The 24,757-nt window shown below is 40.5% G+C and overlaps 1 protein-coding gene across 7 annotated transcripts in view; it reads left to right on the forward strand.

The window, feature by feature from the left end:
- FAM53A (family with sequence similarity 53 member A) overlaps positions 1-24,757 on the forward strand; it is a 98,303-nt gene that overhangs the window by 9,712 nt on the left and 63,834 nt on the right. For 4 of the 7 annotated variants that reach the window (XM_084626867.1, XM_084626873.1, XM_084626868.1 and 1 more), the window contains exon 2: positions 22,279-22,527. In XM_084626867.1, the coding sequence (XP_084482993.1) occupies positions 22,450-22,527 (78 nt within the window). In that variant the 5' untranslated portion in view covers positions 22,279-22,449. Of the gene's footprint in view, positions 1-11,648; positions 11,766-14,221; positions 14,244-22,278; positions 22,528-24,757 lie in introns of those variants that run through there. The other 3 variants (XM_084626869.1, XM_084626870.1, XM_084626872.1) reach the window with 2 other exon arrangements.

The raw sequence follows: 24,757 nt of genomic DNA on the forward strand, positions 1-24,757 counted from the left end.
AAAAATTGTTGGAGAGATGGTGGAATCTCTGTCAGAGTTTTTTAATAACCAGTTAGACTGGGGGTCTCAAACATGCAGCGGGGTTCTTTTGTGTGGCCCATCAAGTTCCCCATGCCCCTCTGCCTACCTCCAGGCCAGAGGTGGGCAAACTACAGCCTGCGAGCCCCACACCGCTCCCTGAAGCGGCTGGAACCATGTCCCTGTGGCCCCTGGACGGGGGGTGGGGGGGAGGGTAAAGGGCTCTGTGCATTGCTCTTGCTTCCAAGCACCGCCCCCTGCACTCCCATTGGCAGGGAACCAACAGGGAACTGCAGCCAATGGGAGCTTTTGGGGGAGGTACCTGGAGGAGTGGCAAGAGCAGCACTTTGGGGAAGTGGTTGGAATGGGGGCGGGGCAGGGGCGGGGCCTCATGGAAGGATTGGAATGGGGCTGGGGGCAGTGAGGGTGGGGGTGTCAGTGATGCGGCTCTCGGGCCAATGCATTAATCCTCATGTGGCCCTTGTGGTCATTTGTCTAACCCAGGGGTCTCAAACTCAAACACTGGTCAGGAATGGCCTACTTCAGGGATTCTCAAACTTCATTGCACCTCCACCCTCTTCTGACAACAAAAATTATTACATGACTCCAGGAGGGGGGGCTGAAGCATGAGCCCACCTGAACCCCACCGCCCCAGGAAGGGAGGCCAAAGCCTGAGCAGGGGGACCTGTATCCTGTGCCCCACCACCCAGGGCTGAAGCCCTCTGGCTTCGGCTTCTGCCCCAGGTGGTGGGGCTCAAAGTTAGGCTTTGGTCTGGACTCCAGCAAGTCTAATGCCAGCCGTAGTGACACCACTAAAATGAGGTTGTTACATATTTTGGGGTCCCGACCCACAGTTCTGAGAACTGCTGGTCTAGTTATTACTTTGTCCTGCCTTGATGCAGGGGTCTGGACTTGATGACCTATTGAGGTCTCTTCCAGGCCTACACTTCTATGATTCTATTTTGTTAATAGGTTGACAGTCTCACTGATTTATCACAACTGGAACTTCAGCAGTTGATCTGTATAATTTAAAAGATTGATCTGTCCTGTGGATGCTAACTGGCAGTCTTGTGGCTCCACTCCTTGAACACACCTGATATTGTACTTCTCAAAATCAAAGCTTTGGTAAAATTCCATTTGATTGGAATTATTTATCCAAGCATGGGTGTGGAAAAATGGACTCTGTACATGATTTCACTAGTAAGACTTCTAATTTGTATCCTGGAATTAGAAGTCTGCATCTCAAACAGCTTTATTTGTTCTTATTTAGCCTGCTGTCTGAGGAGTTTTTGAAGAAACTTGATACAGAAATAGATCTGCCCTAAATTTCTTCTTTTGTACAAAGAAATGAGCTTCAAGAACTCTTAATGCGATGGTCAGATTATTATTTTAATCACACCGAAAATCAGCCAGTTTAACATTATGGTTCTCACAGAAACTTTAAATTTGTTGCATTATATTTGTGTATTTTGTATTGGTATTAGTATTTTTATTAATTTAATACATGTATGTAGTCATGCATATTAATACAAAATGCAATGAAGCAAAGTTACTGTGGGAGGCCATACTTTTGAACTGTGCCCGACTTTGGGTTTGTAAAACCGTAGCTTTAATTTTGCATTCATTTATTGTTTGTATTAAATGTTCTATTCAACAACTGTGAAACGATGCTGCTAGTCATAACTTGTTTTTCTTAATGTCCATCACTAGTGTGACTGCTTTTTTTCCCTCCCACTCTCTCCTCCCCCCTCCCCCATTTTCTCCAACTCTCCACAATCCCTCAAGATGATGGGGCTTTTTTCTCTTAAAGGTCATGCTTTTTAAACCTTTTATTTCCCAGTTTGATTGTGAAGTGTATAATGGCTTTCTGCCTTCAAGTTTTCTGTTAACTTTGAACTTTTTAAATTTTGGATAGGTGGAACCATAATATATCATGGGTCTCCTTTTGTTCAGCCAAGGTCTGCTACATTAGCAACTTCAGAGCTCAAGAGCTATCCCTAATCTGCATAAAATGGAGCAGTTTGTATCCATCCTGATCGTAAATAGGGAGTTCAAGTGAAAACTGTGGGATACAACATGTACAGCTCTGTCTTAGTTTGAGCAGCAAGTCTGCTTGAGGCTACATGGAGCTGGGTCCTGTAGCCTCCGTAGGCCATAACTCCGTATGAAAGATGTAGATGGCCCAATTCAGCCACAGGCTCTTCTTACACCATTTTAGTGAATTGTTTGCCTTCATATAATGTGTGATGTGATATAACATATAAAACATAGATATACCTTCATAACATATTTTATTGGGGGGGGGGGCACACTTTTCTTCTAAAGTTACTGCAAGTTCTTAAGTTCGATTACACGCCTTTGTGCTGCTTCCTGCTGTTTGTGGGGAAAAAAATATATTTAGGGGGTGTGATTTGAGTCTAGATTCATAAGAACTGTATGGTTCATCTGCCAAAGTTTGTTAGAGAATTAGCCCAAGTCTAACACTATTGCCGGTAGTTATTTTAATCCTATATTTGTATTGTATTGTATTGGTGCCCGAAGCCCCAACTAGGATCAGATCACCACTGTAGTAGGTGCTATACCTAGGAAAAGACCGTTCCTGTGCTGTAGTGCATTCAGTCCAATTTGAGGCAAGACTTGAGTGAGGCAAGTTAAAAAGGTGGGGTGAAGGAAGAGAGAAGAGGAATAAAAAGTTTACATGGCTACTTGCATACATTGGTTCAAATGATGTTGGATTAATTTCTTTTAGTGTAAAATAAATACCTAAAACTTTCTGTAAACTTAGTTTCACGATGCCTTGTTTCTGATGTAAACCTCCAACAACAAAAGGGAGGAGAGACCAGACTTGTGTGGCATATAAGTATATAACTTAGAGACTCACTATTCCTTAGAATGAAGAGCATTTGAGAGGTATAATGGTAGAACTACTGCTCAGAAACACATTTGAAAATATTGGCCTGCTATATTGCTCAGTACTTGTGGCGGAGCAGATCTGGACGCCTGCGTACGTGTGCCACCTTCTCCCTCTTCCCCCACCAGTACTGTGCTTTCAATAGTCCCGTTTAGCAGTGTCCTGTCCAAATATTAAACTTCTAATAAAAGATATTGCCTCCCCCACCATGTCTCCCTGAACTCCTAAGTGGTAAGATTTAACCACTGATGGGTGCTCTACCTTTTAGTCCCTTGTGACGCAAATCTATTCAGAAACTTGGCACTTAGGACAAGTCAGATAAGAACTTTGAAAAATAAGGCACTAACTGAAAAATTAATAATTCCTACACCTTAAAAATACTAGACTTCCCCTAAAATACATCATTCAAAAGTGCATAGCACTTGTGTTTTTATTAAATATTGCCATTGTTGTGTGGAAATTCTTACTGCAAGACAAAAGATGATGAAACTGAGGAACTATTTTCTTGCACTTAAAGAAAAGGGGGGACTCTAAAGATGTGCCAGAGTTGAGAACAGAAACCACGGACTTCTTTTTAGCCCTTGAACTTAATGTAAGCTTAATTTAAGCTCCTCCAAGTCTCAGTCTGTAAAATGGGGCTACATCACTAGCATTCTGTAATATCTAGTTCAGCTAACTTCCAGAGTTGGAAGTCACATACCCAACCTCTTGGCTGTAATGTATGTATTTTTATTTTATTGTGAGGAGACTTTTTCCCAAACCTATGCCAGAGAGTAAGATATTACATCACTGATTGAAGTGCTGGTTCCAGAACTACTAGATGTATTAGAAAGATGGATCTATATAGATTTATCTTGGGGAATACGTACGGCTTTTATTGTATTGAAGCAAAAATCTCAGTGTGTTGGTATCAAATTCCTTAATGCCATGGAAGATGTTAAACTGATACTTTCTCACGTACAGATGTAAAATTAAGCGTGCCACCTGTGATTTCGGTAATGCAATAAAGTATGTCCTCATATGAAAATGTCAGGATAGGTATTTTATGACTTAAGTTTTCATGTAAAAGGCAAGAGGGTGACTTACTTTTATTTTAATAAACATTACTAGCCATTTGGGGAACCGGAAATAATGGTAATGGTGGTTTGATGGAATTACAGCCAACTCAGGCTGCATTTCTGAACCTGGTTTCTGGAACTAAACTAATAACTGTGGCCCTAATTTTCCCATTGAAATTAGTGGATGTTTTGCTACAGGCTCATGGAAGACTAAGTTAGGAGAGTGTATTGAGGTACTGAAATATTTGGATTTATGGTAGTGACGCTAGTTAAGGTTGCCTTGAGCTCCTCTTTTACAGCAAGGATAAAATCCCTCTATTTCAGGGGTTCTCAAACTGTGGGTCACGACCCCATTTTAATGGGGTCACCAAGACTGGTGGTAAACTTTCTGGGGCCTAGGGCTGAGGCTGAAGCCAAACCCTGAGCCCCACTGCCTGGGGGCCCTCGGGAAGGGGGGCAACGTACGCTCCAGCCTTTACCAACGTGTTCATTGTTGTTCCTTTCCTGGAGTACATCCCATATACACCTACTGTCCCCAACCTCCTTTACTTCTCCACATTTCATTGATCCATGCTATCTTTTCCACCTCATCCATGTAAGTCCACCAATCGCTTGCCTATGCAATAGCTTCTGTTACCCCCACCACCCAGATGTAAGAATGAAAAGGGATGCAGCTTCAGCATATGGCTTTTTACAGAGCAAGTGGATTATTGTAAAAGTGTGTTGAAATAGAAAAGTAGAAACTATTTTCAGCCACAACTCAGACTTCTGGAATCCTTTGTATAACCATCATGGTCAAGTTTCCTTTACAGGGCATGTTTTTCTAAAAACAAGAGTGGAGTGGAAATCTGATTTCTTTGGCTGGCAAAATACTTATGTAAGTTTAGTCAATCAGCTTCAGTAAATACAGTTGAATGGGTACTTGATTTGGCGGAATACTAGGTTTCTAAACTGGAAGAGGGGTTTTCGGGTGCTGGATCTGGGGGGCACTCACCTCGGGCGGCTTCCTGCAAGCGGTGACCTCTCCCTGCTGTTCCTAGGCAGATGTTTTTGGGTCTGAAAATCTCTCTAACAAATGGCAGCTGGACCCAAGGGATAGTGCTATAGGTGTGTGTGTGTGTACGAACATACGTGGGGGTTGACTGTCCTCCCATTCCTCACAGCAGATGCTCCAATTTCCTTGGGTCAGTGGTTTAAGCTGCACATGAAATTGGTACAGTTGACATGCCAAGAGGCAATATGGTGGGACTCTAGAAAGAGAAGTCACTTGCTGAAGGATGTATGATAGGAAGTGTAGGTCTGGGAGTGAGGTGGGCTGCTTCATCTTGCATCTTTCTCCTGTTTATCTGCTTTTGCTGATCATCTATCCTTCCATGCACGTGCACATATGTAGCAGTTCATAACTAACAAGCCCACATCCTGGCTGAATGTGGGTTGTTTTTTCTTCTTCCCTCGCCACTTGTTCTAAGGGGCATCTTGAACACCTCATCTACAAATGTGATTTTTCTGGATGTTAAGCAAAATGGGAGGACATCGTAAAGCTTTCCTTCTAATCATTAATACTGGCTATCTTCTCTCCCTCTTCCCTCCCCAGCACAGGTTTCTTGTCCATCAACTGGAAGGGGCTTATCTGTCAGTCTGCCTTTAAAGACACCATATTGTTGGCAGATCAGTGAGGACTAGAAAAATAATAGCTTTTTGTCTCCTTCTCCCTCCCCCCTCCCCAAAAAAGTAGTCCTCCAGAAAAACAGGACCTTTCATCTAGGTCCTTAGTAAAAATCTGGCTAGTCCTTATTAACTTGTTCATACACTGCAATAGTGTTCAGAGGTCCCAGACAACACGTGCATTACCTTTTGTGCTAGATACTACACACAGGAGGATGGGATTTGTGCCCAAAAGAACTTGCGATGTAAAGACCTGATCGCATAGGCGAGGTCTGCCCATATGGGTCAGCTTATCTGTGCTGAGTCCTCTTTACTGTTTTGGCTCTACTTGGGTATATGGGTCCACCACTAGAGATTAACTTTCAGAATTGGTAACTGTTTTAATTCTCTGTACATTCTCACTCAATTCATTGCATATATTTAAAAAAATATATATATTTTTGGTGGAAGTAGTATTTTAAGCTTTAGTCAAGTGGGGGATAAATTGCATGAAAAATGCAAGCAGGCTACATATGAAATGGTAAAAGACCACAACTGCACACATTTTTCTCAAGACGGCCTCAAACAGTAACTTTTATTAAGTATGTCTGCAAAGGAAAACTGATGGCAAAATGAATGTTATAGAGAAGAGAATTTTATAATTTAAATAAAATCTCTAAGGAAAGATGTATGACCATTGTACCAATGAAATTAGTGTACTTATGGAAGAAAAAGAAATTTTTAGTTTTTGCATCCAGAAAGTACCGTGTACATAAGCATTAAGTTTAAGACATCAGTTACAAAGCAGATAGTGTGGAGGAGGGAGGGCAGAGTTGTGGCTGCATGTTCAACCATTTAACCTATTACATGTGCTAAACATCAATTAAACCATAACTTCATTTAACTGGAAATATAGACCACTTTGCTCAACTGAATTTGTTTTTATTTACAGGAGAGTAGTTAAAATAAACTTGGAGAGTTCTGTACTTAACTATATTACAAATAACATCTGGGATTAAAACAAAGTGCGCACTCCAATACTTCTTCTACCCTGTACATTGCATTTCCCAAAGGGAATGAAAAGGGGGAGTCATTTCACTTTTTGGTTCCCATGCTCTAGCATTATGCTGTGATGTTTGGGATTACAAATGCTACAGACAAATGTTTAAATCTAAACAAAATTCACATGCATACAATAGTAAAAACCATAGTTCTGTTAGGTGTTTAAACTTAATAGCCTAAATTTTGGGCCTTCCAGGGTCCCTTTTTAAATAGGGAAAACGCTTTCTAGGTATTTCCTGAGTTAACATTTTATTTTTGAAAGTTTACTGTTAGTAGTAAACTACATATGTTTAGTCTTGATTGAGAGTAAGTTTGGGCCGCAGAAGGGAACTGTCTTGTCTATGTTGCGCTATATCTTGTACCAGTTTTGTGCACTTTCAAGATAGATGATACAGCAGAAAGCCTTTTTAAATAACACACGTAAGCCTGTAGAGTTTGCTTGCATAACTAATCCTATATCCATTTGTTCTCCCATAATTTTTCTCTTGTTGGCTTTTCTGTTAGTGTCTCCCAAACTTCTGCAATATATTTAACGTGTATGTTTAAAATAAACAAAAAAACCCTCTGGTGACAAAGTGATACATTAAACATAAGGACTACCATATTGACTGTGAAGATACCAGGCTATGATCCTCTTTCTAGAAGTAGAAGCTAAATCTGGATTCTTCAGAGGAGGATGTGTAAACTTTCTTTCATGCATTAAATTGAATAGTACTATACCGTGGGAGGGAAAAATTCAGATTTTCCCTGAAGAATGAGGCTGACAAAACCACAAATGTACAATATTTAACTACTGTAGAAATAAACTAGTCTTGATATGATTCCAGTGAAACTTTTAATCTCTCTATCCATAAAGCCAAGTGCCTTAAATGCAGAGGTCCGACTGTACAGGACTAAAGGGGAAAAACAGATTTTTAAAACTTACAAAATCAGTGAATAGCTTTCTTTGACACACAGTCAAATATTATGGGCGCTTCCAGGCTTAGAGGTATATAAAGCTCCTTTTTAGAGCCACACAAGGTAATGAAGTTTCAGACCTCAAGTTGAACGTTTTCCACCTGGCCTGAGGCCTTAAGCAGGCAAATTTCACTTTTAGGGAGAGTAAGAAGAAAACAACTTCTCAGGAAGGCTTATTTATACAACCAGAACAGCTGTTTGAAGCTTTTGAGAAGTGTGGAATGTTAGAATCATCCTTGGGAGAAGGGTCAGTGGACAGAGTAGGTGAGGTGGGTCAGAGGTGCTTGGTAAATGCATTTTATTATGTGTTACATAAGAAGGTCAGACCAATGGTCCATCTAGCAGAGTATCCAGTCTTCTGACAGGTCAGGGCCAGATGTTTCAGAGGAAATGAACAAAACTAGGCATTTGTCAAGTTGTCCACCCCCTGTCATCCAATTCCAGCTTCTGGCAGTGAGAGGTTTAGGGATAACCAGAGCACGGGGTTATGTCCCTGACCACTTTGTGCTAATAGCCATTGGTGGACCTATCCCCCATGAACTTATCTAATTCTTAACCCAGTTATACTTTTGGCCTTCATAGCATGCCCTGACAACAAGTTCTACAGCTTGACTGTGATGTATGAAGAAGTACTTCCTTATGTTTCCTGTAAGTGAAAAATTCCAGTTAACTAAGAGGGAGGGAGTTTGAGTGCAGGGTTGGGGCATGGGAGGGTGTGCATGACACAGGCTCTTGGAGGGAGTTTGGGTGTGGGAGGGGACTCGTGGCAGGGAGTTGGGGAGCAGGAGGGGTTTTGGGGTGCTAGATCTGGGGGGCACTCACCTCGGATGGCTTCCTGCAAGCGGTGACCTCTCCCTGCTGTTCCTAGGCAAAGGCGCAGCTAGGCGGCTCTGCGCCTGCCCCACCCTGAGAGCTGGCTCCGCAGCTCCTGTTGGCCGGACTGTAAATCGGACTTTCTGCGAAGATAAGAAATGCCAGTTTATAGAGCTTTTTGGTTGGTACAGGGCTGGATAACACAGCTTTTACTGTACCTATTAATTTCATTGAGTGACCCCTGGTTCTTGTGTTATGGGAAGGGATAAATAATACTTCCTTATTCACTTTTTCTCAATACCATTCATGATTTTGTAGGCCTCTATCATACCTACTCATAGTCATCTCTTTTCTAAAATGAACAGTTCCCGTCTTTTTAATCTCTCCTCATATGAAGACTGTTCAATGCCACCAATAATTTTTGTTGCCCTTCTCTGTACTTTTTCCAAATCTAATATATCCTTTTTTTGAGATGGGATGACAAGAACTGCATGAATTATTCCAGGTGTGGGCATACCATGGATTTATTTAGTGGCATTATGATACTTTGTCTGATCTATCCCTTTCGTAATGGTTCCTAACATTGTTAGCTTTTTTGACTGCTGCTGCATATTGAGCAGACTTTTTCAAAGGACTGTCCATAATCACACTCTTTCTTGAGTGGTAACAGCTAATTTAGACACACTAATTTTGTATGTATAGTTGGGATTATGTTTTCCAGTGTGCATTACTTTGCGTTTATCAACATTGAATTTCATCCTCCATTTTGTTGCCCCGTCTCACAGTTCTGTGAGATCGCTTTGTAATCTTCACAATCGGCTTTGGAGTCTATGCATATATATTTTCTATCTCTTTATTTGCTGTAACCATTACTGCCTACTGAGTTGTCTACATAAATAGCTCCCTTTCTTAAACTCAAAACCAATAACGGTGTACAAGTAGCTGAAATGATTCCTTCAAGTTTTTACTAGTTTGGCCTTGTGGACCCCATACTTCACAAAGTGTTTTTGCTGGGACTTTGTGAAGATCCTTACAAGCCTTACTAGATTCATACATAGATTCCAATGGTAGAAAGGACCATTGTGATTATCTAGCATGACCTCCTATATAACACAGGCCATAGAACTTCCCCAAAATAATTCCTAGAGCATATCTTCTGGAAGAACACCTGATCTTGGTGGGCTTTTTACACGTTTTTTTTTTTTTTAAAACACTTAAAAACAAAAGAAATAAACCAAATAAAACAAACAACCTGTTAGGCAAAGTTAGCCTCTTCATTATTCATCCCTTTTCAGGTTATTAATCAATACAGAGAACACCAACCTTAATACTCATCGTGGGGTAACCCTTTATTAACCTCTTTCCATGGTGAGAATTTGGCTATTTATTCCTACTCTGTTGCTTCTTGTCTTTTAACCAGTTTTAAACTATCAGAGGACTTGTCACTCTGTAGTTAATAAGATTCCTTTTTAGCCTCTTTTTTGTGGCACTGTATTTAGAAGACTTTTGAAGGGCTAGATAATTTTTATCCACTTGTTTCTCCCTTTCCCCTTCCCGCTTCTTCCCTATATACATACATACACACCCCCCCCCCCTTTAAGTTCTAAAAAAGAATTCTAACAGGTTAGAGATGTGGATTACCATTTATAAGGCTCAGCTAGCTTGCCCTCTGGTTTCACTATGCACTGTTTTATCTTGTACTTTGCACTTTCTATTCTAAATGTCAATTAAAACAAACTTTTCTGAAGAAAGAACATCTAGAAAACTCTTTGAGGGATGGGACCAGCAGTGTGGTGCAGCTGGCCTTAGTCTGTTCTCAAGATTTTCTTCTACCTCCCACCACTTGAGTGCAGTGAAGGGTCATCAGAGTGGCATAGCCAGCTGGCCTACATCTTTGTACTCTCCTTCGGGTCCCCAAGCACTAGTCTCTCTGAAGAGTACAGTAAAATCTTCAGGGGCTTGGGGCACTATTATTCTGTCAGTGTTTAATGTGTAGAAATTCTTATTCCTAATGAATTGAGTTTCATGTCAGTTTTCCCCCAGGAATCTTTGTTTTGTGTCTTATTAGAGAGACTTAAATTGTTTGAACAGTTACTTCATTCTGTTTAAATGGCAAATGCTCATAAAAAGAGGGTGCGTTGAGATGAAATTAAATAAATTGCTCCTATGATGGCTTGTTCCTAAACTTAATTAGCTGTTATCTGATTCATGTAATTCTGAAGAAGAGTTTTTAATAGTTAAAATTAGCTAGTGGCTGTCTAGCCAAGTATTTTTTAAAAACCCCAAAACATCGCAGGCAACTAAAATATTTCAGTAAACTGCCTAGGAGACTCTTATTTTTCTTGAAATGTGTGTATGCAGAAACTTAACAGAATGGATCAGTAGTCGCTGCCCAAACTCCTTGAGTTCCAAACTGGTAAAGCTAATTCTAATAATGGTAAAAGCAATGTATGAAAGCCTTATTAGACCAGACTTTAGCACAATATTAAACGATATGGTGTAGTTATGCACCAGTTTAGTTCAGTAATACTAGGTGGGAGAAACCTTTATTCAGATGTGGCGGAGAAATAACCTCAAAAGCTATTTCTCCAGGTTTTCTGTGGCTAATGTCAATAGCAGGCGCACATGGAGCTGGATTTATCCTCTTCAAGTGTAGTAGTGTCTAGATGCTGTAAGTAGACTTAAAAAGTCACTAGTGTGTTCATAGATTTTTAAGGAAGAGAACAGCGGTAATATAGGAATTTACATATTGGATCTGAAGTTCATCTGATTCAGTGTTCTCTCTGACAGTGGCCAGTACCATATGTTTCAGGTCAGGTTTTCTCAATGAGTGGTCACCTAAATGTACTTATTGGGTTACATCCGTGGTTCTCAAACTTCTGTACTGGTGACCCCTTTCACATAGCAAGCCTCTGAGTGTGACCCCCACCCATATAAATTAAAACCACTTTTTTATATATTTAACACCGTTATAAATGCAAGAGGCAAAGCAGGGTTTGGGGTGAAGGCTGACAGCTCATGACCCCCCATGTAATAACCTCGTGACCCCCAAGTCCCGACCCCCAGTTTGAGAACCCCTAGGTTACATGGTGTACTTATCTAGTACTTACTAGGTTAATGTGTATATTATATTGTGGGTAAACCAGATGGTTTTTATACTAAAGCTATTTTTTGGGTCATGACAGGTCATCAAGGTTTACAAAAGGGTCCTGAGCCCCAAAAGGTTGGGAACCACTGTTTCAGACAAAGATTCAAGAACCCAGCAATATGAAGATGTGGGGTAGTCACAGCTGATCTTGGTGGTATGTCTCATCCTGGTCTGTAATAGCTAGGTGTAATTGCAGAATGAAGCTTAATATCTCTTCCAAAATTATCACTAATTATATCTTTGGATAGTATTGATATCCGTATAAATGTCCAACCTCTTTTGAATCTTGCTAATGACTTTCTATAGCAATTAGTTCCACAATCTAATTTATACATGTGAAAAACTCTTTACATTTATTGGTTTTGAATTTGAGGCTTAGTGGCATGGTTCTCAGGCACTATCTTCTGAGCTTATGCACTTCTCTCCCTTTGAGTACAAAGGCCAGGTTAGAAAACACCAGCTCCTGTTGAGTACAGCAGTATCGTGAACCTGTGTTTGGTGGTACAGGCTTTGTTCTCTTGCAGGAAGACTTGCCCATCCGGACTGTGGGAGGAAGGTAATCAGTTGCCAATCTGTGTAGGATGTAATCTCTAATTTGGGTGTATTTTTTGTGCTGCTTTTCTCCAGTTGCTGGAGTGGGCAATCTGTTGCTATTGCTTGGTGAAGATCTAGGATCAGACTTTCCCCTGCTACAGGAAGTGGGTCTTGGCCTAGTAGTCTTTCTAGGTTCTGGATTCCAGGGCAACTTGGCTGAGTTTAGCTCTCAAAGGTGCACTTAATGTATTCTCTTCATCCCTTTTTTTCTGAGCCAATGACCCCCTGAGTCTTAGTTCTTCAAATCTAGTGTAGCTGACCCACTGGATAACAGGGTATTTTGTAGAGCAATTGATCTATCTTTTACTGTTGCAGACCTACTTCTGAAGTCATTCACATGCTTTGTGCTTCTCCAGTCTTTATATTGTCTAAAAATTAAACTCCGTTATTTCTCACTTCATACAAACAAAATGTCTTTTTGAATATTTATAAATCTCTTTTCTCCCCTTCTAGTGAAAAGCATACCTCGCTGAATACTGCATAGAAACTTAAAATTCTGTGGCATGTTTTAGAAAGCATTGTGTGGAGAACTGGTGAAGCTTTTTGTAGCAAAGGTCACTGATTCTCTTAACTGAAGACACTTAGAATGTAAATGTTTTGTTAGATTCCGAGTATTTTTTTGGTTCAGTTCCTACTTTTTGACATTAAGGTTTGTGTAATACTATCTTTGTGTAATTTTTTTGCACAATGTTTGTGCATGCCAGGGAAACAGTAACTACTGCTTAAGTAGGATTTGCTAGCTAGCTGTTAAACAGTATATCTGGTCTGCACAAATAGAACCTACAAACCTTATTTTTAACTATGGATAGGACATCAGTTCTGTCCCACTGCTTTCTGAAATGAACTTCTGGCTCATAAAAGGAGAATAACATAATTTTTTAAAAAAAGACTTTCCCATATTAAATAAGGATCCCAGTAGTACTTTCTAGACCTGGTGGTCTCATAATTCATGAGAATTATGCCCTTGGGGTAGCAGTAGTACTTCTCTAGTGCTTTGGCCTCAGGACTAAATACTGGAAATGTACTAATCTAGTAATATTATAGTAATAGTAAAGGCTTCATTAGAAAATGACAATTAGGGATTGAAAACTACATAGGTCTGGAACTTCTGTAGTCAGTCTTAGACTTGAACCAAGAAGCTGTACTGGTCCAAGGAAATGACTTTTTTTCGTTTTTTGTTGTCATGAATACCCCAGGGCTAAACTTAAAGTACTTGGGAATTTTAACCTTGGCAGGCCATGAGCTTTTTGAGTTTATAAAAACATATTTTGGTTACCATCTTGATACCTCTTTCACTGAAATTGTGATATGAATTTGGAAGCTGCTCCCTTTTGAAGAGAAGGAGCTAGCACATAATGTCTTCTCTGATAACTGGTTTGGAATACCTCTTTTTCGATGGCATAAAACATAAATTTATAACTTTAGCAATTAATAAAAGATGGGCTTCTTGCATGGCTGTAGGAGTAAAGCAAGACTGGGGGGCTGTGGGGAGAGGGCAGGTAGGTGAAAGCACTGTAGTAATCTGAGATGTTCTGATTGGTGCATTACTTGTTGATGTGTCCAGGCAGCCTCTCAAGGCAGTAGAGGAATACACAATCAAGGATCTTCTAGTTGGAGTCTGCTCATAAAGTCTAGATCTGGAATCCAGACTAATGGGGTGACTGGCTGCTTTGATTTGCTGAAGTGTAGATAAGAGTTAGAGATCCTTGTTATCCTAATCCAAAGTCTGAATCTTCAGTTAATTCTCTTCCTCAGACTATCAAAAGATAAGCATTTCCTGAAGTACCTGAAGAAACCTAGAGGCTACTTCCTGGGTGAACTGAGTCTTGCTGAGACTGATGGTAAAAAAATATTGTGGAAAATGGTGTAAATAAGGACTAGCTATAGCTTGTCTGGGTAAGACTCAGAGGTGATGCAAAGAAAGGATTTGTCTTTTTCATCTTTCTGTTTTTGTTTATCAGTCACTGCAGGCAAAGTTACTGGGATGTAGAGGAGCTTCTTTGAAGTTCGTTCTCAACAAGTTGTCCACATTGCAAAGGTGACTTTAAATACTCTTTCTTCAGTTTTGGTTATGAAGATCACACTAGCAAGCACAAAACTGTGGGAGAAGTTGTCATGACAAATGTTTCTCCCTTAGCTGTAGGAGACGTAATCAGTGATGACCAGATCTGATGTGAATCATATCTGGATTCTTGAAATCTGTGGTGCATAAAAAGATTGAAAGGAGCTTTTTTCTGACAGTCATAGAAAAGAGTATATTCTGAAGCTTGCTTTCCTTTATTAGTCAGACAACAGAATCTGTCTATATGTATAGACTTGACAGATAACCTTCGGAGGCATTTTCTTCAGGTTGATTATGGCTCCTGCTGTATGCTTGGAATTTTTTTATTCTGTGTATAAAATTCCTGGTATAGAGGAAAGACCGGAAACCTTGAAATGTGGGATGTCTGTTGCATCCGGTTCTGATGACCTCAGTCTTGGCACTGACAATATCAACCCCACGAAGCAGTGGATTTACTCTGTCTCCGTATACACTCCTTTTGATACAGAAGTCCTCAGGTGTGGCGGTGCTTTCTGTGACCCCAGGACCATCTATCTGGGTTGGCTACTTCAGACTGCAGGCTGTTTGTGGTGTCTTCCTCAGCACCAATTAAGAATCATGCTACAGAATTGAATCCAGTCTGATTATCAGCACTGACATCTTTTGTCAGAACTGATATCCTGATCAGCTCCGATGACAATCCCAGCTTCTACACTTTTGGTACAGACCAGTTCTTCAGATTCAGTACAGATCTACTCAGCACTGATGGCCATTCTGGTCCTGAGCATTAGTCCCACATCAGCATTGCAACTGGTACTCATAGGTTTGGCTACTGTACTGTTCTGAGCACTGTGGGATTCTTACTGTACCTAAGGCAGTCTGAATGCTTTCTGGCTCCTGCAGAGTAGCACCTGCCTTGTTTGCAAATTATTTGAATGGTTCCTCAGGCTCAGAGTTGTCATCTGTCTCTGCCTCCTTCCAAAAACCAATGCTGGAAGTCTTCTAGGTCTCTGGGGTATCCACTGTGGGTACCAGGACTGGCACAGTTTCAATAGGAAGAGCTGATCTTGGCCCAGTGTCCTATACCATTTTCATTTCAGCAGAGGCCTCCCTGGGACCCTTGAGATGCCTTGGGTATCCAAGCTGAGTTTGTCTTGGAGAATACCCATGAATTGGTAGATATTCTTCATCCCTGGAGAGGGTAGCTCTCCCTATAAATGATGCTCTTTTGGAGATTGTAAAGTCCTTGTGGCATACATCCGCTTCCTTATTTCCCACAGCAGGGCATATGGACAAGTGGTACTATGTACCTATGCAATGATTTCAGCATTTCTACTTCCATTGAGACCCTAACTCTTGTTGTAATGGCTGCAAATGAGTTTGACAGGGAAGGTACGAGGCAACACCTAAAGACAAAGTCTGAGATTAGATTTAATGGTGAGAGATTTATTTTACCTCATTGTTACAGATGCATGCTGCTAATCAGCAGGTGTTATCTAAATATGATTTTGTAAATTGGAACAGGATGTCCAGGTTGGCAGGTAAGATGTCACCGCAATCAGCACTTAATGTAGCAGATGCTTCCTTCAGGATTATGGCCTCAGCTGTAACAATGAGAAAAGCTTCTTGGTTACCAAACTCTGGGGTAGCTCTCATAGTCCAACAAAATATACAAGCCTTTTGATGGCTTGTTCTTGTTTTCCAAAAAGAAAGATAGTGGAACACTGCATTCTTTTAAGGACAGTTGAACCACTTCGTGCACATTGGGAGTTTATACCCCAGCTATTAAGAGTGGACAGCAACAATGGTAACAGTACCATCAGTACTCCCAGGAGTATTTCAGACAGACAGCTTCTCTTGTTAGGCAACAAGATGTCTCCAAAAGGAAATCAAGTCACAGAGGTGAAGGCCCTTGGGGAACCAACCATACTGTCCTTCGTTAGCTTTGAGCTAGTAGTCAATTTAAATCTTCTCTTGAGGTCAGCATGCTACTTGTCAACAACTTCCCTGACCGTATCTTCCTGTTTGGGGACAAGCTATCCCACAACTACAAGGCTTGGGAAACAATAACCACAGACAAATGCATTCTGAGAACTGTGGGATCAGGATATGCCATCCAGTTCCTAAACCATCTCCTCCTTTGCATCATCCCTTTTGAGGGACACTTCTCATAGGTTACTCCTTCTTCAGCAGATTTAAGACTGAAGTTTGGGAACCATAGAAAATGTTTCCCTTCATCATTTGGGGAACAGGGTTCTACTCACATTGCTTCCTGATTCGCAAGTTCAGGGGAGGAGAGACCTATTCTCGACCTTTGAAGTCTCAACATTGTATCAAATATGAAATTCCACATGGAAACCCTAGCTCTGATTCTTCCTGCATTGGACCACAATAATTTGCTTGCTGCCCTCGATCTTCAAGAACCCTGCTTTCATGTAGCAGTTATGTGAAGCCCCAGGAAGTTTCTGAGATTTGTTGACCCACCACTACATTATCTATACACAGTACTCCCTTTTGGCCTGCCCTCAACCTCGTGTGTATCTACCAAATTCCCGACTGTAACAGCAGTCTGTCAGGAGAACAGGGATTCACATCTTCCCTTATCTGGATGATTGGCTAGCGAGGGGCAAGTCCAAAGACCAAGTTCACCATCAAGTCCAGTTCATACTATGTCTCTTGGATTGTCTGGGACTGATTTTGAACAAAGGAAAGTCCACATTAATTCCAAAACACAAAATGGAGTTCATTGGGGCCCTACTAGACTGAGTTCAGGGGCCTTTCTCTCAAGTCGTTTCAGACAATTTGCTGCCTATGTCCGTGTCTCAGATCTTCACCTCTCAACCACCATTTGGGTATGCTTGACATTGCTAGCCCACATGGCTTCATGTACTTATGTGGTTCAACATGTGAGATTGTGCCTCCGTACTCTGCAAGGATGGCTGAAATTGATGTGTCTCCCAAATCATCAATCTTTGAACAGCCTGATCTGAGTACCTTCAGCAGCCCTGAAGTCCCTAGTGTGGTGGGCAGATCAGAACGATATATGGAAGGGTGTACCCTTTTCTTATCCTCCACCAACCAGGACTGTAGTTACCGATGGCTTAACAATAGGTTGGGGGGCACATCTAGAGACTTTAAAAGCACAAAATTTGAAACAGATGTGAGGAAATGGGTGGGTTTTTTTAAGTGTAACTCATAATAATGAGTGGAGCTTGCTGCCACAAGAGATTGAGGCTGATTTTAGTAGGATTAAAAAACTTATTAATTTAGGTAGATGGTCTATCAGTATAAATTGAGACCATCTACAGTAATGTTTTAGGAGGATTTTTTTTTTCTTTTAGAAGAGAGAAACACTCCTACTTAATGGCATAAACTAGCTACTAGCTGGCAAGGTTAAGAAGAAACTACTCCATCGGTAGCTTGGACTATTAGTTTTTTCTGAGGCATTAGCATCCTGACTCAGAGTGGCCAGTATCAGAAGTGGCAGAGCAGACTGGGATTAGAGCTCTGTGCTGCAGTAGTTTGCCCAGCAAGGGGGGATGGTGGGGGTGGGGGTGGTCTGAATTGAAAGGGGGAAGGAAAAATTATTGACGACTCAGTTTGGTGGAATGAACCGCTCTAATCTATGAACAGTATAAAGAACTGTGAATGCTTATGTGTGAGAACAGGTCAGGTAGCATGCAGGTTACCTCAAAATAGTTACCTTTATAAGAAAACTTTAATCTTTAGCAGTGGTCCGAGTGCTGTTGTAGCCACGCTGAGCTTTCTTCTTCAGTCTCTCACTCTGTGATTACCTTGTGCTGAAAGCTGGGATTTCCCAACAGGAGTGGCAGGAGCTGAAATCTAGTAGAGAGTTAAACGAATTAGTCCGACTAATGTAATTTATCATCTTTGTAGTACATACTCTATCTTCCACAGCTTTGGTAAACTTAGTAACTCCTCACACATAACTGTATTGAGCATAGGTGTCTCTTAAAGTCTCACTTTGAATTTCCCAGTAGGATCTGCAGAAAAGGACCTGGGGTTACAGTGGACAAGAAGCTGGATATGAGTCAACAGTGTGCCCTTGTTGCCAAGAAGGCCAATGGCATATTGGGATGTGTAAGTAGGGGCATTGCCAGCAGATCGAGGGACGTGATCGTTCCCCTCTATTCGACATTGGTGAGGCCTCATCTGGAGTACTGTGTCCAGTTTTGGGCCCCACACTACAAGAAGGATGTGGAAAAATTGGAAAGAGTCCATGGGAGGGCAACAAATATGATTAGGGGACTGGAACACATGACTTATGAGGAGAGGCTGAGGGAACTGGGGATGTTTAGTCTACGGAAGAGAAGAATGAGGGGGCTTTGATAGCTGCTTTCAACTACCTGAAAGGGGGTACCAAAGAGGATGGATCTAGACTGTTCTCAGTGGTAGCAGATGACAGAACAAGGAGTAATGGTCTGAAGTTGCAGTGGGGGAGATTTAGGTTGGATATTAGGAAAAACTTTTTCACTAGGAGGGTGGTGAAACACTGGAATGCGTTACCTAGGGAGGTGGTGGAATCTCCTTCCTTAGAAGTTTTTAAGGTGAGGCTTGACAAAGCCCAGGCTGGGATGGTTTAGTTGGGGATTAGTCCTGTTTTGAGCAGGGGGTTGGACTAGATGACCTCCTGAGATCCCTTCCAACCCTGATATTCTATGATTCTATGATCAGTTTTGGGTGAAGAAGTGTGTGGTGGGTGGGGTGGACAAGGAGGGAAGATACAAAATAGATCTATATCTATGCATGTGGTTCAGTCTTAGTAATGACAGTTCCTATAGAGGAAAATATAAGCAGTGTAAGTTGCATAGTAACAGAAAATTGCCTTAATGAGTCTCCACTGAAAAAACCCAGTAACTTATCCATCTTTGTGATTGTCTGGAACTAATAAAGGTGACAGCTCCTGATGGCTGGTTTCTTAATCTGAGTTTGAAATAGTTTGCCCTGCTGGTTCAAGAATTCTTTTCCTGGATTTAAGTCGTGGTCTGGAATGTCCAATTGATTAAAAATTAGTATCTAGCAGCCTTATCCCCTCCACTTACTTTGCATAATATGATGCATTTATTGAACTAAGGTTTAAGTTTCTACAATATGATGCAAAGAAAAGCCTTTAGTATATAGGCTTGTTCTAGCTGGTACTTTCTATATCCATTTTTTTGTAAATGTTCATTTGTGTATCATCAGTCATAGCAGGAGTTGGTGGCTGCCCTTCTGTAGTAATTGTCCTATGACGGTTTCTTAATCTGAAAGCCTTTGCATTAATATGTCAAAATGAAATATATGCCTCTGTCTGAATTGATGGAAGCATAGTAAATGGCAAAGCCCAACTTCAGATAAAATGCTACTGCTTTCTAGACTTTGAGTCAGACTCCTTTTCTTGGTTATGCCCACTTACTTCCAAGGAAATCAATCAGGTTGCCTGTGCAGAACAGCAGAATTTGGCTATGTGCATGCATCTATAGATATAAGAACACCAGAACATGAAAGCAGCCTTATGTTGTGTTGTATGGTATGGCAGATACTTTACTTTGGTTTAAAAAACATCACATCCTTCTTAGTGATGAGTGCATCAGTGCTCTGTAGAATCAATTTCTGATTCTGAGATTTGATTGGATTTCAGTAGAGGCATTGGCAAATATTTTGAGTCTTGGGTGCCTATAAAGGAAGACAGCATTGTGCTTTTAGCTTGCATTTCTGTAGAAACCGATCAATGAAGCTGCAGTGCTCCTAGGAAGCATTCAGGTGCTTAGGATAAGACAAACAATACCTACTTCATGGAAAGTAAAATGAGAGTAGAGTGAGGGGCAGGAAGGGTGACAGCAGCATATTTATATTATCCCATCAATTTTACTCTTTCCAAAGAAATCTGCTGATATGTAGGGCTAGAATATGAAATTATATTCTCAGGATGTACTTCTAGGTTACAGTTTTAAAGATAATCAGGCAGTATTGTATGGGTAATACCTAGGTTTTAGATGGTTTTAACTTGAATCATGTACCCAAATAACCTCTGGCTTACTATTAGCAAACTGATTAGTATAGGTAGAAAATACTGGACATATTTAAAATACATATACAAAATCTTGAGGTACGTTTGTAATATAAATTTACAAAATAATATTTTTCCAAAATTTTCCAATATTCCTTAGATTAATCTGTTTTTATCACAAATTGTATGCAGTGTTGTTGCTGTGTCAGTCCCAGGATATTAGAGACAAGGTAGGTGCGGTATCGTCTTTTATTGGATCAACTTCTGTTGGTGTGAGAGACAAGTTTTCGAGCTTACAGAGTTCTTCTTCAGGTCTGGGAAACATACTCAGAGCGTCACAGCTAAATACAAGATGGAACAGATTGTTTACCATACATGGTTAACACAAAATCTGTTCCATTTTGTATTTAGCTGTGATGCTCTGAGTACATTTCCCAGACCTGAAGAAGAGCTCTGTGTAAGCTTGTTTCTCTCACCAATAGAAGTTGGTCCAATAAAAGACATTACCTCACCCACTTTGTCTCTTTATCACAAATTCAAATTTTTTTTAAAAAAAATGTATCCTATTGAATGTAAACAAAATTTGTTGGTTTGGTGCCTCTCTTAATTTGTTGGGTCTTTTCCTGTTTGGCCATTCCCAACATTGCAAAACGTTTCTGAACAGTAAACAGTCTTTGGTTACTTTTACATTTGACTTGCATCTCTGAATATGTGCTTGGGTATAAATAGCTCTCTGTTCCAGTTTTGCATAAACGCAAGTGTAGCATCTCTTCCTGATGCTTCACAAAGCACATGGTTTAAAGTGAATCAGTCTGACTTAGTACCAAATAAAAATTATATCAGTTTACATATGTGTTTACAAAGGCAGTGTGATGTGTTCCTACACTTAAAAGCTGACAGTCTGAAATAAGTAAGCTAAAATAAGGGACAATAGCTCACTGAGGGTTGGGCATAGAGAAATTATTGCTGAGATCAAGGTAGAAGTGAGTTTGGAAGTCAGAGGGGTCCAAGGTAGAAGGTGGAAAACCAGAAAAGGAGAGATTTATATCCTTGCATTGAGAAGTGCAAGGAACAAGAGGAGAGGGTTAGAGAAAATGAGCAAAGATGATGGGGGGTGTCTTTGATGGTAAGACTGTTGATGTAAGTAGGTAGCTAATGATCTTTGAAAAAGAGTGATGAAAGAGAGGTTACTTTCTGGGCAATGGTGATAGTAGTGATAGCAAAACTAAAGGTAGGTAAGGGATGACCAGGGCACAGCATGCACAGCAGTGAGCTTACTGTTGGTTTCTCTTTATTGCTCACCAAGGAAATGTTCTCTTCAATTTAAAATGTTTTTATAATGCACGTTTACCTTTCCAGTCAGCTTTATGTTTTATAATGCTAAGATCCAATTTTAGCTAAAGATCAGTAATTATAATAGTTAAATATACATTTTTATAAGCATTATTGGTCAATATACACATCTACCTAGAAATATAGGAAAGCAGAAAATATATTAAAAAAAAAAATCCCCTCTACCGCTGTTCTGTTTATATAAAAATCTTTCAGCTAGATTTGCCTATTTGGGAAACATAATATCCATTATGTTGAATAGCCTGAAGATCTTTCCTGTTTTATGAAACAAGATTCTACATTTGTTTGTCCTTCCTCTTGTATAAACTTGCTTTTCTACACACCTGTCACTACTTTTGCTTTAGTGATTTTTTTAAATGTATTTTTTGATGTGTAGAATGTCTTGTGGGAAGAGAGGAAAAAAGGGCTGACAAGCAAAATTACTGAGATGTGACTTCCACCTTTGTGGTGGTAATTGTCAGCGATCAGTATAACTCCAGTAGGAGCCATACTTTGTGAAATGAGACCTGTAATCTGTGAGGCAAAGGGAAAAAATGCAAGATAAATTTGGGGGCACTAACATCTTTGGCTATATGTGAAAGGTCCTTACATATAAATCCAGTTATTGTAAAGAATTTAATGGGTACAAAGCTGACTCCCCCTTCTCCCCCCTTTCCTCTAACTTTACAGAAAAGCAGACATGATACCCTGAAGGCCTTTGGATATAAACTCTGGCAGTAAGATGGAAGCATAAATCTTGAAATTTAGAACGGAATCAGAAATGGCTCACGAATACTGAAACAGGACACAGAGGAGCCTTCAACACTTCCCAGTGTGAGCAGTGGCAAAGGGACAACTACCATGGTAACACTAATAACGGAAAAGCTGCAGAACCAGAGCTTGGATGATCTGACGTGTAAAACATACAATATTCACCTGGTAAGGATATGCCAAACTACTGTATAAGCTTGTTGAAGTAGCAGGTAGCAAAGAAGCAACTTTCATAAAATACACACCAAAACCAAGAATGGAGAATTAAATTAAATTTATGGATTTATGTTGGGACATAACGGGTGAGAGTTCCTAAATGTAGGAGGGGAGTGAAACTTATGTGTTTGGGGTTCAGGTGCTCAGATAGTAATGTTTGAACTTCAGTCATATAAAAATGAAATTCTTTCAGCCAAAATCCATGTATTTATAAAAAGAGAAAAGGCTTTCTTCTGTGGTGATTGATACTATTTGTCAGGTAAGCGTTTTACAGGCATTAACTAACATATTCCCAGTGCTGTGGAGTCACAGTGATTACCATGTTGAAAACATTTGCTAGCAGTTACTGTTATGAGATCTTTATTTTACACAGGGGGGAAGAGGGGGACTGGTATTTGATACTGTCATCCACTTACAGTGAGCAAGTGTTTTGTTTTGTTTTTTAAATGGTGACCTCTGTTTATTCATAACTGTATCTACTGTGTACAAGGGCGAAACAGACACATTACCTGGTCCAAGGTTACAGATGGAGAGGAACTTTGGGTTAATGACTCCTATTCTAATGTTCAGATCACTATACCTTTCATGCTTAAGTAGACCAGGGGATGGGAAAGAGTAGAGTATAAGTAACTTTTCTACCATTTAATTTGAATGGCATGGATGCTATTGCTTGATCATCTATCTATGTATTAAAATACGTAATTACTGCTTTTTTTGTGGTGAAAAAGGGAGAATTCCTTTGTCGTACACGGTTTCTGTCGTTTCCTAATATTTGAATGCTTGACTTTATCACCTTAAGGTTCTCTTAATATATGTGTTTTTTTGTTTATTTGCTTGAGGTTAGAGGGAACCAAGGATGGGTAAGTGTTGCATTGGAGATCAGGAGAATCTTATTTTTTGAATTTCTGTAGAAGTTTGCCACTTAAATTTTGTTAGCCCTCTGAATGAATAAATGAGGCATTCTCAAGTAATATGAATGCTAGTTAGAAGGCATGGATATGTGCTTATGATGGGCCTTGAGAAGATATGATGAAATGCTTTGTCTGCAAAGATAGTAGATGCTTTCCTGACAGCAGATTGCGGCCTTCATTTATTCACCTAGTTCTACTGCAGGAATTATAAAGCAGCAAACTTTAAAAACAACAACAACAACAAAAAAGTGCAGAACACACAGCTTTGTGTTGAATAATGGTATGTCCTTTGAGTGGGGGCAATCTGCTACACCCTTTCACTTTTAGCACATTGGTTTGACTCCTTGGCTAGTAGCTATCATTTGATGCTTTACTCTGTGAGAAATAAATTCTAGAGGGCGATTGTCATGGACAATTTCATCAGAAACACTAAGGATTGCATGAGTTAGGAGTCTGAGCTAGCTTTACACTGTTACTAGTAAAAAGAAAAGGAGTACTTGTGGCACATTAGAGATTAACAAATTTATTTGAGCATGAGCATAAATTTGTCACTCTCTAAGGTGCCACAAGTACTCCTTTTCTTTTTGCGGATACAGACTAACACGGCTGCTACTCTGAAAATTGTTACTAGTGTACTCACTGGAAATTTAGGGGTAGGGATATACTTGTGGGGTTGAGTAGAGAAACATACTCTGTTTCAAGGGCTGTATCTGGTCTGTGGATAACAGTGCTATGAATCTAGCACTGTTCACAAGCCTTGTATATTAGGTAATTGTGGAGAACTTTGTAGAGGGATCATTTAACAAGTTTGAACTAGGGGAAATGGGGAGGATGAACTAGGGTTATAGTAATCATGGCTATTCAGTTTTGGCACTTAGACATCTTGATGGTTCCCCTAAGCAAAACTTGGTTTTGTAAATCAGCTTACTCCTTGCAGGTGATGAAACAGAAACAAGCTGCTTCCAGCCACACTAGGGGGAGTGAGGGGGAAGAGATGAGCTCTGCAAAGACAGGGGCCAAGTTATCCCTGCCCCCTCTCCTATAAGCACCTCCCGTCCCTTCCCTCCCACAAGGCTGCTGCTAGTCACGTTCAGGTGTGAACCCTGGCAGAAATCGTGGAGAGGACATGTGACCCTGGGTAGCCTTGTGACTTGTAGCCTCTGGAAGATGTGGCGTCAGGTACCAGGAGAGGCGGGTCTGTCCCAGGGGCCCAGCTAGGCATGTAGGGTGGAGAGCACCGGGCAGGGAGGGTTGGGTCGGTTGGTCACCCC

The sequence above is a fragment of the Lepidochelys olivacea genome (assembly GCF_965140295.1).
Source record: "Lepidochelys olivacea isolate rLepOli2 genome assembly, chromosome: 4".
Lineage (NCBI taxonomy): Eukaryota > Metazoa > Chordata > Testudines > Cheloniidae > Lepidochelys > Lepidochelys olivacea.